Here is a 14,651-nt window from a genome sequence, read left to right as displayed (position 1 = left end):
CACTGAGTACCCATAATTAAAGGGAAAGCATCCCACCGAACATCGACATCGACGGGACTAAGTCTGTATGTGTCTCTCACACGAGGTGCCCCGCAGACATGACAGATGGTCTACCAGCAACCCCCAGTTCCCGTGTTCCGTGGAAGCGCGCTCTGCCGCATCTATTACCTAACGGCACTCTCGTGTCTGGGTCGCTAGCAGCGTACACCAAATCGGAAAGCAGCAAGACCCACCATTTTCACGGTGGGCTTTCTTTTCCCACAGGAGTGAAGTTGTAACCTTAATGGTGTCAGACACCTTGCTTGTGAAGGGAACAAAGCATTTAAAATTAAAATCCAAGGTTGTCCCAGATACAGAAATAATCTTTAAAAAAAAAAAATCCCCAAGCACGTGACAATTGCCATACGTGCCCAGGAACCTGAAGGGTGAGTTTTTGATAGAGTTTTACCCCAAACGAATACGCTCGCTGCAGAGGAAATTCTTTTCTTGTGTTCGGGGACGGGCATCTTAGTCACACGGTTTCTCTGTTGTCTGTTCCTGTACAGTGGCGACCTTGTTGCCTTCGGAAAGTCTCCTGATTTTAACAACGTTCTCCAGCAGGAAGAAACAGTGAGTATAAAATCACCACGTTCTAACAGACCCTCCGGTATTGGGGATTACATGCCTGCTGTGTCCCAAGTTCTGGAGAGTCCTTACCCATCACCCCTTTGATCTCGCCGTTGAATGTCCGGCATACGTCATACTCAGCTAGGACGGACCTGGCCCCTGCCCTGGAGGACCGCACTGCTCAGCTGCAGTCACAGCGAAGCTGTGTTTCCTGAGGTATAGTTCTAAAGGACAGGTGTTTGGTGATGGATTTGCTGCACCCTGCCTCTATTGTATTCTTTCAACTCTGAGAATCAGGACATTAGAGCTATTACTAGCTAATCTCTGACACTGTGGGTTGAGTCTCACTTTATTTGGCTAAGACATCATGACAAGACTTTGATCCCATTTCAGCTCAGTTTTCGAAAGCAAATTAGCCTAAACTGAGCAGTTTAAACACACTGATGTCTCATGGTTCCAAGTGCTTCCATTAAGGAGGGGGACAGCAGGCTGCTCCTCCTGGTCTTGGGTAGCAGAGCCTTCTCTGACCTCTTATTTGTGAGCGATCCAGTTCATGGATATCCATCCCACCCTCCAGACCTAACCACCCCCCAGGGGTCCACTTCTAAAGCCCCTCAGTTGATTACGATGTCAGCACCGGGATCTGAAGGAACACAAACACTATCGCTAGTAGATACAGTCTCACTGACAGAACCACTTTCTAAAACATCTGTTTTTATAACCAGTACACAAAAGTTATAAAGACAAAGTCTCATGGCCTTGTATTGGAAAAGCATTGTCTGTGGACAGGACGCCACTGAGGCAGATGAAGGGCAGTGAGTCCAGAAAGGCAGAAGGGTCAGATGTCATGCATGAGGGCTGATCCCTCCTCTTGAATCCCTTCCGAGTGCACTGGCAGTTTCTGTACTGGTGAGGAATTCACCCCAGGACACAGATAGAGTGAGCAGGCCAGCAGTGTGGATGCTCAGGGGCTAGCTAAGCAACAGCCACGCTGTGAAAGCAGATTGAGCAAGTACAGATTGTGGCGTCTGGACTTATTACTAGTCTTGGGGTACTCTTTCTTCTCCCCTGAGTGGTCTGAAGTGATCTTCTTCCTGGTGTAGGCAGAAGCTCTCCTAGGAGCCAAGCTGACCTTACCCATAATTCAGAATGTCTGTTACAGTTAGATGCAAGAATAAATAAATAAATAAAGCGTAAGTATCTAGGGGCTGGAGAGATGGCTCAGCGGTTAGAGCACCAGCTGCTCCCCTAGAGAACCCAGGTTCAATTCCCAGCACTCACATGACAGCTCACGGCTGTAACTCCAGTTCCCGGGATCCACAACCTGAGGCATGCATGCAGTACTCATACCTGTGCGTGCAGGCAAAATACCCATACACAGAAAATGAAATATTTTTTTAAAGTATAACTATTCATAAAACTGAGAAGCTAGTCAGAGGAAAGGAAAGGCAAGGTGCCGTGGGAAGCTCCTGGTGTTTGTGGCTAGAGACTGACTTGACTTATTTCAGTAGATCCTGTCCTTCCTCTTGCCCGGCCAGCTTGGCTATGTCACACCCAGCCACAAGCTTATCTTATTTGTCTTCCCTATGGTATCGGCTCCTTCCTGAGTGTTTTGACCCTGACATTCATTTTAGCTATGACAGATGACCAGGGAGAACCTGACAGATGAGGAGGCCACTCTAAGAAATCAACACAAAGTCAGTACTCTGAACAACACAAAATGATTGTCTCGTGTCTTTGGGGGCCGTGAGCCCCTCCTCAGTTCTCACCAGGCCGCAGTCAGGGTCTCTGTAGAGCAGATCTCTAACTGCAGCCCGGGGGGACCTTCCAGCATCAAAAGGCCGTCTATATTCCTGGGCTTATAGCCCCATTCTCCATCTTCGAAGCCAGCACAGCGTAAGCCGAGTCCTGCTCTGAGCTGAGTTCGGCCACCTGTTTTCAAGGATTCTTGTGATCCTTTGACATCAGGAGAAGGGCACTCCCGGTGTCAAGGTCCCTCCTGCCTTGATGTAGCAGAGTCACAGCATCTGGAGATTAGAGCATGGACATCTTGGGGCACCATAGTTCTCCCTGTTAAAAAGGGATTCTCAGAATCCTTGTTGGGAGAGTATTCATCTTGGGGTGTAGCTTGCATCTGACCTGAGAGGTAGGGCTAACAGTGGGGAGGCCTCAAGGACTGGCCTTTCGAGATGCCAATCATGAAGAACTTGATAATGGCAGGCTGCGGAATTTGATTCAAGAGGGCGTGGCATTAAACCTCAAACGGAGAACAGGACATACTGGGAGGGGTGACAGAAGATGTGGAAAGGACAAAAAGCAAGCCAGAAAGCTTTCCTGAGTGACACAACTCAGGAGAGGCACATGATGCCTGGGGATTTGGCAACAGTAAGAAGATGTCCCCATTGTATCCTCTGGTGGATACATAAGCTTTGTCTTAGTCAGCTGTTACTGTAACAAAATACCTGCTCTGATCAACTTAAAAATTAAAACTGTTGGGCTGGAGAGATGGCTCAGCGGTTAGAGCACTGACTGCTCTTCCAGAGGTCCTGAGTTCAATTCCCAGCAACCACATGGTGGCTCACAACCAGCTGTAATGAGATGCTCTCTTCTGAAGTGTCTGAAGAGAACTACAGTATACTAATATATAAATAAAATAAATAAATCTTTAAAAAAATTGAAACTGTTTACCTTGGCTCCCAATTTTGGAAGTTTTATAAACTTTTATGGGTTTGCCCCACTGCTTCTGAGGCTGTGGTGATGTGGCAGAATGTTGCAATGTGGAGAGCGTGCTGGTGCAAAGCTATTCTCCTCATGGCTATGTCTCGACAAAGACGGAAGAAGAGACCAAGTGCTCTACGTTTCAGGCTCTCATGGATTTTCCTTTTGATGTCTCATGACAATGTACTTTTATATTCTTATAATCATTTGTATTTATATATAATTTATCCTTTGAGAATTTCATACATATATACATTACATTTTCATCATATCTGTCCCGCTCCCTCCAGATAGCTTCCAAACATACCCCTCCAAACACCCCAGTGTGTTCTGTCCACATTCACCCAAGTGAGAGCCATTCACCATAGCGTGAGCAACCTGCCAGTGGCCACACCCCCAGAGAAAAGTGACTCTTCCTCCTCCAGTAGCCATCAAATGCCTATAGCTCCTAAGCTAGAGGTAGGGCCTGTGAGCCCCTCCCCCATCCACGCTGGATTCTTGGGCAGCTCCATCTATGTGGGTTTGTGCAGGTAACATCAGCTCATGAGCACAATGACCACGTTACGACCAGAAGACGGCAGTTCACCGGGCTCCTCCCTACCCTCCAGCTCTCATATTTTTTTCCTTGACCTCTTCTGAGATGTTCCCAGCCTTGCCGGGAGTGGGGGGAGGGGGGTCGAGTGGGAGTTGATACAGAAGTCCAGTCTAGGACTGAGAAGTCATCAGTGACCTGACACTACACAATAGCATGAGGTCTGAGTGGCGAAACAGGCATTTGTCATGTTGAAATAGAGAACATTGGTGGCCTCAAAATAGAAGGGAGAGGGAGAGAGGGAGAGAAAGAGAGAGAGAGAAAGAGGAGAAGAGGAAGAAGGAGGGGAAGGCAAAGAAGAAGAAGAAGAAGAAGAAGAAGAAGAAGAAGAAGAAGAGGAAGAGGAAGAGGAAGAGGAAGAGGAAGAGGAAGGAAGGAAAGAAAAAAGAGGGAAGGAGGGCAGAAGGGAGGAAGAGAAAATAAAGGGCCTACCTAGGGTGTCTGGGTGGTGGCTCATGAGTAAGAGTGAGTGTCTGGCATTGAATCCCAGGCACCCACAGAAGTGGCCAGGCACAGCTGTGCATGCTTACAAACCCCGCATTAAGGAGAAGAGACAGGTGGACCAGGCTAGCTCACTGACCAGCAAGCCTGGACAAAACATCAAACTTCCAGTTCAGTGAGAGACCCTGTCTTAAGGCTGGACAACAGCAGAGGAGGGTGCCTGGCATCCTGCCTTCCCCTCCACATGGGAGCTCATGTGTTCAACACACACGCATGCACGCACACATACACCTGCCTAGATTTATAGCTATCAACTGCATGGTCTAGAAAAGTGGTTGAAGCGATAGATTTCTGGCCTCCTCCGAGTCACCCAGGAACAAGGAAACTGGATCCCAAGTACCAGGACATAGTTTCAGGACCACACTTTGAGAAATGTTGCTTTGGGAACAGCAGCAGCAGCAGCCAGAGAGCAGGTATATCCAGGTCAGTCTGGGCTCTGGAGCAGATGGCCTAAGTGGGTTGTCACTGTGTGAAGCTGCTCAAGACTGGAACTGAAAGTCCTCTGGGTCCTCTTCCTGTTGGAAACACCAACAGCGAGGCTGGTGAGCTTCGTGAAACAGGCTCTTCCTGATGGTCGGTCACCTCAGCATCCCCCACAGACCAGAGAGCAGTGTGCCCTGGGGACATCGTCCTCAACATTCCCACCCTGTGTGTGTCCAGGAGTCCTCCAGAAGGGGTGTTGATATAGCACGCCAGAAGCAGTAGAACTCATTGTACGCATTTCCCCAAGTTCAGGGTCAGGTACTCAGAGTTCCGGAGCAATGGCTGTTGGGCAGTATCTCAACTCACAGTCTTCAGTGTAAGTCTTGGTAATAACCAGGGGTATCACAAAAAAGGGAGCAATCCCCAGGGGGTGCTACTGTGTGCGGCTCTCCAAGGGGATGTTGGCTGAGCACAGCCATCTGCCCCTAGGAAGGGTGCCTAGGAGTTCAGAGGAGCTGCTGACCCTCAGGAGCCAAAACCCTGAGAGGCCAGCAAGTAGCTGAGCCCAGCCAGGTGCACATAGGAACTGAAGAAGCCAGGGTCGGGGGTGGAATTCTGACCCGGAAGTTGCCAGAATTCCACAGCAGAACGGAGCAGACTGTTAAGATGGAGAGAGATAAAAAGTCTCAATTCAGCACGGATGACTTTGCATCAAAACGCACTCATGGGACTCATGGCGGCCCATTCTAGTCCAAGGAAATCTTTCAAAAGTCCTAGAGAAATCGTTTCAAATAAAATCGGTGTACTTTGGCCCGAGCAGGTCCCTCCCCTGCCAGTCAGCACTGTGAGGAGGGCCCACGTGCTTTCTGCCGACCCTTTCCCCTTCCGTTTTCGCCTGAAATTTGTCATTCAGAAATGAAGCCAGTGGCCCTCATCTTCCTGTCAGCCCAGGATTCCTGATGCAGTTAACTCTCTTCACAGCTCAGGCAGGGACAGGCACTTGATGGGACTCCATTTTATTTCAGGAAGCAACAATTCAACAGATGAAGGTTCTAGAAATACATAGTGACATTGGGCTGCTCACAGATGCTATTCTTATTGGACATTGACTGTAACACAGAAATACCATCTCCCAAGAACAATATATTCGGGCAATGTATTAAAATCTAAAGCCCCCCCTCCTTGTAGCAGACAGCATTATAGGAACCATTGTAACAGAATATGAGGGGAAGTTGCAGAAACAACACCACATTCAAGACCGTGATAACTTAGAGTAACCTGTGGCTGCAACTTAATTCATATGCCAGAGGATTCATTTTATCTTAAGGGATTAACCATGGCATAAATGACTTGCAGTGTGAAAGTCACTCACCGATAAAGACGGACCCGATGGGCTCACCTGTGTCTCCATTCAGAAGATGTCCATTCTGGGAACAAGAGCTGGCAAACAAGTACTCCTGTAAGCTGGTAGGTCTGTGTCCCGAGGGGCATGGTTCTCACATCAGTGCCTTTCTCCTGGGGCCGGAAAATCCAAGTCTGCCCTCAGATCCAGTGCCAGGCCCCCTGGGACTGCTGCCATGCCTTTTCTGAAGTGAGGGCTTCCCTCATGAAGGAAAGGACCAGAAGAGGGAAGCAGAGCCCTGGTACCTCTAGGAACTGGAGCTGGGAAGTAAAGCGGATGCCAGTGTTCAGGGATACAGGTGCCAGCGAGCAGGCGGGGCCTTTGGAGCACGAGCTCGAGGGTCAGAGCTCAGAGGCCGTCTGTCACGCAAAGCTGAGCACAGAGGTACAGGTCTAGCATCTCGGAGCCGGGCGGCTGAGGACAGGAGGATCTCTGGAGCTCACTGGCCAGCTAGTGTAGCCAGTCGGTGGCCCCAGTTCAGTGATACCCTGCCTCAAGGATTGAGGTAAAAGTGATAGAGAGGGACACTCAGTGCCCTCCTTGGGCCTATGAACGCATGCACAGGTGTAACACACACATACACACACACACACACACACACACACACACACACACACCACCACCACCACCACCACTACCACCCTCACCATCACCATCACCACCACCAACAACAACAACAGAAATAATATAGGGAGTCCACAGGATGGCTCAGCAGGCTGACCACCAAACCTGACAACCTGAGTTCACTCCCTAGGATTCACACAGTGCAAGGAGAGAGCCTCTTCTGGCCTCACACGTGCTGTGCCATGCATGTTCCCATATATGCCCACACACATGGATATGACCTTACACATGTGCTATGTCATGCATGTTCCCTATACACCTACACATACAAATGTGACCTCACTCTTGCTGTGCCATGCTTGTTCCCATATACACCCACGTGCATGGAAATGACCTCACAACATGCTGTGCCATACATGTTTCTATACACATCAACATGCATGAATATGACCTCACACATGTGCTGTGCCATGCATGTTCCCACATACACCCACACATGTGGATAAATACATGTGAAAATCCTTTAAAGATTTTAAAGGTGGAACATTTTAAAGGTGGAACTGGATGTCTCCCTCTGGCCTCTACACAAGCCTGTAATGTTCACTGACACATAAGTACACATACACACAAAACACATACAAAAAACCCTGCATCACACTCCCTCAAAAGTTAAAGTGATAGAACTGCCCTGGCAATGTATGAGTTACCACAGCAAACCTGACACTCCATGAACTGTTGGTAAGTTGTGCTGACCCTATCCACACAGCACAGGCTGTGGCGGACAGGGTGGGGTTTGGGGGGGAAGCCTGGCTCCTGTCATGTCAGACCTGTGACAAGAACGGCTTCAGATAATAGATCCCACAGGCAGACAGAGGTGCTAACATCCATTGCCCTCCTAGGTGGTCTTTCTTGCTGATGAATATTGCAACTACTGCCGAGACATTTTACAGTATGTGAGGAACCAAGAACTGGAGAAGGTAGGCTGTTATCTGTGAAATACAGGCACGTATGACCAGCTGTCAACCACTTAACTTGATGGGACCCCCTCCAGGGATAGCAAGAGCTAACCTGTGGCATCAGACAGCTCATGGAGTAACTACCAGGTCACTGGTGAGTTCTGGAAAGTGGTCTTGCCTCAGCTTAGTCATTTGGAAATCCTCTGAGGTCCTGACACGGGTATCATGACGCTTGAAGAACAGATTCAGCTGTGCCAAGTAGAGAGTGGGGAGCGAGACCCACCTTTTCCCCAGTAATGCCCAGCACACTTTATCAACACATGTCTCAGCAAAAGAAAAGGACTTTGAGGCAGGTGATTGGCCATGGATGGGTATTGCAGATTTCATTGTAGACAGAGCTCGGCAGTAACCTATCTATAGGGCGAAGCTCTAAGGTCTTCCCCACTGCACAAGGAGGGGTGTGAACTGGCTGTGGGAAGACTCTTAAATTAGAGTCTATCTAGCTTACTGTGAGCATGGCACACGTGAGGTCAGAGGACAGTTTTCAGGAGCCGTCCCTGTCCTGCTAAGTATGTGGGAATCAAGGCTAGAACTCAAGAAATCACATTTGGCGGGATAAGCCGAGCCATTTCGAATGCCTGGGCTTTGCTCTGCTAAGTAGGAGAAAAGAATCCAGGGAAGCAAGGGCACGTTCAAATGGAAGCTTTCCTGGTGCCTCTGACATCTGAGCAGTCCAGCTCCGAGCACACACGCTGTGGAGCCAGTGCGAGCACTGCGGAGTGGGAGAGAGCGGTGCGGCCCCTCTCGTCTCTGCAGCATCACGATGCCAAGCCTCTCACAGCTCCCTTCACATGCTCAGCAGATGTCTGCTTAAATCACGTCCCGTGACGGCTCCGTTTCTGGAACTAGGGAGGCATCTTCTGCATGGCTTGAGGAATGTGTGATCCGGTAACGAGGGGAACAGCGTTACCCAGTAAGGCTGACGAGTCCTGCTGCTATCCGTTAGTCACCCCCTTCCCGACGGAGGTGTTAGTCAGCAACTGCTAACCACAACAGAATATCCGAGATAAGAAACTTAGAATGCAGGAATATTCACTTTAATTTACGGTTTGGGGGAATTTCAGCCCATGTCTGGTTGGCATTGACCATCATTGTGCATCTGTGAAGACCCAGCAGCAGAACAGTGTGTTCCTGCTGGGGGAGACACTGAGAAAGGGGAAAAGCCCAAGGTCTCACAGTCCTCTGAAAGGTCACAGCCCCAGTGGCCAGGATGCCTCCTACTAGGCCTAACTCTTAAATGTGTCGCCACCTCCTAATAGCATACCAGCCAAGGCCCAAGCCTTCAACCAGTAGGCCATGGGCAAACATATTTCGATTCAAACTATAACAGCCATTATAAACAAAAAGCCTGGGACGGGCTTCTTTATAAAGAAAAAAAAAAGTTTATTTTGGGTCATAGTTTTAAAGGTTCAAGGTCTTCAGGATTTCATCTGGTGATAGCATTCTTGTTGGCAGTCTAGAGTAACCCAGCAGCTCTGTGTGTGTGTGTGTGTGTGTGTGTGTGTGTGTGTGTGTGTGTGTGTGTGTGTGTCTGTGTGTGTGTGTGTGTCTGTGTCTGTGTCTGTGTCTGTGTGTGTTTGTGTGTCTGTCTGTCTGTCTCCTTATAGAGCCATGAGCATCCATCCAGTCATCAGGCCTCTACCTCCATGGCCTTCTATAATCCAAGTCAGTTCAGCCTTGGTAGTCACAGGCATCAGGTAGAGGGGACACATTGGAGAATCACTTGTTTTTGGAGCAGGGGGCCTGGAACATGGGTCGCCAACCAGGCTATGAGTGGACTGCTTTTCTGACTCTACTTGGATAAGTCTGTCAGTGTCCCTGACACAGATCCCAAGTCATGACCCTCAGGGTGGCTTTCACCACCTTGACAGGAATCACTTCCTGCCTGGGGTCCCTGGATGCCTCAGGATGTCTCCACCCACGGGGATCCCACAGGCCAAGAGTCTTATGCTGGAGAGATGACTGAGTGGTTAAGAGCACTAGCCACTTTGGTGGAAGACCTGAGTCCACTTCCTGGCACCAACACCGTGGCTCACAAACACCTGTAACTCCTGTTCCATGGCTCTGAAGCCTTCTTCTGACTCTGTAGGCATGCATACATGTATGACCACACACAGGCACATAGGCATACACACACACACACACACACACACACACACACACACACACGGGCGGGGTGGAGGAGGGAGAAAATCAATAATAAACCTTTAAAGGGAGTGTTTTTTACTAACTGACCACTGCCAGTCCAGTTCAAAAGTTGGAATCTGGAAATGGGCAGACAAAACAGAAAAAGAAGGAACCGGACTTTTTGGCCCCTCTTTGTGTTCCCTACTTGATCTCTGAGAAGGGCTCGCCTGGCTTCACAGCTAGTGTTGAGTAGCTAGGCCCGGGGTGCAATACTGTCACTTTCCTTTTCGAGCTGGAAAATAAACAAAGTGATCAGTCAGTCAGTCAGTGAGCTTTTATTCTCAACCCTGATGAGGCCCCTGTAGCCTTCATCTTACTGTAACCAACCAGAGCCCTCTGGTGGCCAGAAACAGCTTTTCTAGGAAGTAGGTTTCCTGGTGTAGGACCAAGGCAGGGTGGGCACTTTGGTTACTGAAAAGAGGTGTTCCCTCTAGAGACATGGCCCAGAGGTTAAGAGTAGCGACTACTCTTCCAGAAGACTCAGGTTCAATTCCCAGCACCCACATGGTGGCTCATGGTCCACATGAGGTGTCAGGTCCCCTGGAACTGGAGTTAAGAGCACTAGCCACTTTGGTGGAAGACCTGAGTCCACTTCCTGGCACCAACACCGTGGCTCACAAACACCTGTAACTCCTGTTCCACGGCTCTGAAGCCTTCTTCTGACTCTGTAGGCATGCATACATGTATGACCACACACAGGCACATAGGCATACACACACCTGATACCTCAAGTGGACTCAGGTCTTCCACCAAAGTGGCTAGTGCTCTATAACTCCAGTTCCAGGGGACCTGACACCTCATACAAACCCAGGTGCAGGCAAAACACCAGTGCACATGAAGGAAGAAGAGTAGTTTCCAAACCCAGCTTGCAAAGCTGATATCACAACTTCGCATGCCCTGGTGCAAACCACTATCTATGCAGGGGTGAGGCCCACAAGGCCCTGCGGGTGTCAGTGACTATGGGTGAGGCCCACAAGTCACAGCCTGGGTTTCTGATGATATGTTCTGTCTCATCAGGTGGAGGATTTAATCACCTCCTTCTGGAAATCTCTGCAGCAAGACACAGTCATGCTCCTGTCTCTGCCCGACGTGCGCCAGCTCTTCGGATGCTATGACATGCAGCTATATAAGGTGGGTGGACCCTTGATCCCCTGGTGCATCCCTCCCAGAAACAGATGCTACTGGTCAAGTTAGAACACCCGCCAAGACATACCAGAACAGCACCCTCCCAATACACACTGGCCTAGAACAGCACACCCCAATACACACTAGCCTAGAACAGCACACCCAATACACACCAGTCCAGAACAGCACACCCCAATACACACCAGTTCAGAACAGCACACCCAATACACACCAGCCCAGAACAGCACACCCCAATACACACCAGCCCAGAACAGCACACCCCAATACACACCAGCCCAGAACAGCACACCCAATACACACCAGCCCAGAACAGCACACCCCAATACACACCAGTTCAGAACAGCACACCCAATACACACCAGTCCAGAACAGCACACCCCAATACACACCAGCCCAGAACAGCACACCCAATACACACCAGCCCAGAACAGCACACCCCAATACACACCAGCCTAGAACAGCACACCCAATACACACCAGTCCAGAACAGCACGCCCAATACACACCAGCCCAGAACAGCACACCCCAATACACACCAGTTCAGAACAGCACACCCAATACACACCAGTCCAGAACAGCACCCCCAATACACACCAACCCAGAACAGCACCCCCAGTACACACCAGCCCAGAACAGCACACCCCAATACACACCAGCCCAGAACAGCACACCCAATACACACCAGTCCAGAACAGCACACCCCAATACACACCAGTTCAGAACAGCACACCGCAATATACACCAGCCCAGAACAGCACACCCCAATATATATCAGCCCAGAACAGCACACCCAATACACACCAGCCCAAAACAGCATCCCCAATACACACCAGCCCAGAACAGCACCCCCAATACACACCAACCCAGAACAGCACCCCCAGTACACACCAGCCCAGAACAGCACACTCCAATACACACAAACCTGTGCACAATGGACCAGGGCCTTTTGCTCTTTTAAATTTCCTCATATACAGAGAATAATGACCCATGATTCAGATTTTAGTTCATTTTTTCTCTGAACATATCTACTAAAGATATTTACACACACACACACACACACACACACACACACAATTTCTTGGAAACAGGACCCCTTGATGTAACCAAAGCTGGATTTGAACTTACAATCCTCCTGCCTCAGTCTCTGGAGTACTGGGATTGTAGGTGTTCCCAGGCCAGTCCTTTTACAAAGGCATTCTCAGGGGTCTGGAGAGATGACTCAGAGCACTGGCTGCTCTTTGAAAGGACTCAGGATCCAGTCCCAGCACCCACATGGCAGCTCACAACCTTCCATGGTTCTAGTTCCAGGGGATCTCTGCCCTCTTCCGGTGTCCTCGGGCACTGCACACATGCAGCACACGGACGTGCAATCAGGCAAATGCTCATACACATTAAACAAACGACATCCAGGTAGGAAAGGAAGACGTTTTAGAATGCAGAGCCGTGGGTGACCACACTAGAGCAGTGCTGCTGCTGCCAGACTTGCTCTGCTCTGGAACTCTCATCTCTGGAGCAGTCACTGGATTCAGGGCGTCAGACAGACACCGGTCCTGCAGTGAAATAGTCTTTGCTCGTCAAAGTCTCACCGGTTAGGTCTTAGGGAGCTTGGGCTTCTAGTTTGTCACCACAGACGTAGAACAAAGGCTCTTAAAAATGTTGGTTCTGACTCGATGAGTTAGCCAGAGTGGGCATGGTGCTGTTGTTTGCTTTGTTGTTTGTGTTTTGTTTGTTTGCTTTAATTGAATCAGGGGCCACACCGAGGGTGTGCCTCAGTGGCATAGGCACAAGGCCTTGGGTTGCATCCACGGAATCTGGGGTGGGTGGGTGGATTCCACTATCAGTATCTGAAAAATGGATACTAGGGTGGCAGGGTGTCCTGTACTGGAAGCAGTGGCTGCCTTAGGTCATTAGTGATCTCCCTCAGACCAGCCATGACCTGGCCTGCCTCTGGGTCCCTTGCTGGAAGCCCCTGCACTCGCAGGCCGGAAGCCCCTGCACTCGCAGGCCATGCCACTGTGCTTGCTTCTTTCTCCATAGGGCCTGGAGGACACGCTGCTCCCGGACTTCCTGGAGGATGTCAGTATCCAGTACCTGAAATCAGTCCGGCTGTTCAGTAAGAGGTTTAAACTGTGGCTTCTCGGTGCCCTGGAGGGTTTTCCGGCCATCTTACAGATCTCCAAGCTCAAAGGTAGAGTTGCACACAAAGCACAAATTCTGTACGTCGAGGATGAATGCTGCCACTCGGCAGCTCTGTCCAACGGTCAGTCATGCACGGACATCTCTTTGTTCCTCGTGCATGAAACGGGCAGAGCCAGGCCTGCCTTGGTGACCTAGCCTTCGGTGCCTCTGATGGCTTCCTAGGCTGAGCCACACCCAGCAAAATTGGCCTGGGAGTGTCCTTCCCAGCAGCTGTCACAATGAATTACTGAGTTTCTTCAAGAGGAGGGGCGGGAGGGAGGGAGAGAGGGAGGAAGAGAGAGAGAGGAGGGAAAGAGAGAGAGAGAGAGAGCGCAGCTGCCCCCCTTCCCTCCGGTCCTTTGATAGTTTTCCCAAAGAGATGAGAAAATCAGGGTATTTAGAGATGTCAGGTGAAAAAGTCTAGACTCATCGGAGTTCCCATCCTAGTTAGCTCAGGCTGCTGTAACACATCACACCCTGGGCAGCTCACAAGCAGCTGAGATCCATCCCTTGCTTGCTCCTGAGGAATGGATCTCGTACAGGCCAGGAGTCCAGCCTAGGGAGGTGGCTGACCTGATCCAGTCATAGTTTGTTCTCTCACATTAAGGGAGAGTAGAGGACTCTTTCTGAGTTCTCCTCTCTTAAGAGCACCAGTCCCCTCAGGAAAGTTCCGAGTTTGCGAATAATTTGCTAACAGGCACCTCCTCTCAGTGCTGTCACTGTGGGGTGATGCTTTACCTCGTGAATAAGAGGAACACCAGCCCAGTCCAGACACTACGACTCAGCAAGTCTCAGCCGCACCGGCTTATGTTGGTCATGCTGCTGCTAGTGGAGTCCCTAAGCCAGCGGGGAAGAGGCCGGCCTGTGGGTGAGGAGGAGGAGGTGTGGGCTGAGGGCAGACAGCTTTGCTGCTTAGCCTCAGGGCCTGCCCCACCACCTGCACAGAGGAGCTAGAGTATGCAACAGCAGTAATGGCCCTGTGTGTTCTCCTCCACAGAAGTCACTGGATTTGTCAAAAGACTCAGGAGAAAGACATACCTTTCCAACATGGCGAAGGTATGTTGCAGCCCCTTGAAGGTTGCTGAGGCACTCGGTGATGTTCTACATCCTGCAATCCCTGCACACAGGAGCAAAGCCATTTCACCCCACCCATAGGCAGAGGGCAGACAGGAGATCCCGCTGGCCACTGGCTGGGTCCTATGGTGCAGTCCTGGAAGCTCACTCTGCCCCTTGCCCTGAGTCACCACTGATCTCTACATGGGAGAGAGTGCAGGGCAGCATCTAATAAATGCAGGAGAGATGCCCCTGGGGATGCTGG

At 50.2% G+C, this 14,651-nt stretch overlaps 1 protein-coding gene across 4 annotated transcripts in view; it reads left to right on the top strand.

Annotated features, from left to right (window-relative positions):
* Nucleotides 1-14,651, top strand: part of Rfx8 (regulatory factor X8) — a 61,455-nt gene that overhangs the window by 28,932 nt on the left and 17,872 nt on the right. For all 4 annotated transcript variants that reach the window (NM_001447252.1, NM_001447251.1, XM_087567262.1 and 1 more), the window contains 6 exon segments: nucleotides 546-609; nucleotides 6,197-6,307; nucleotides 7,706-7,783; nucleotides 11,027-11,140; nucleotides 13,193-13,343; nucleotides 14,331-14,389. In NM_001447252.1, coding sequence (NP_001434181.1) covers nucleotides 546-609; nucleotides 6,197-6,307; nucleotides 7,706-7,783; nucleotides 11,027-11,140; nucleotides 13,193-13,343; nucleotides 14,331-14,389 — 577 coding nt within the window.

This window comes from Rattus norvegicus, chromosome 9 (genome assembly GCF_021556685.1).
Source record: "Rattus norvegicus strain SHRSP/BbbUtx chromosome 9, alternate assembly SHRSP_T2T, whole genome shotgun sequence".
Classification (NCBI taxonomy): Eukaryota; Metazoa; Chordata; class Mammalia; order Rodentia; family Muridae; genus Rattus; species Rattus norvegicus.
This window is presented reverse-complemented; position numbering and strand designations above follow the sequence as displayed.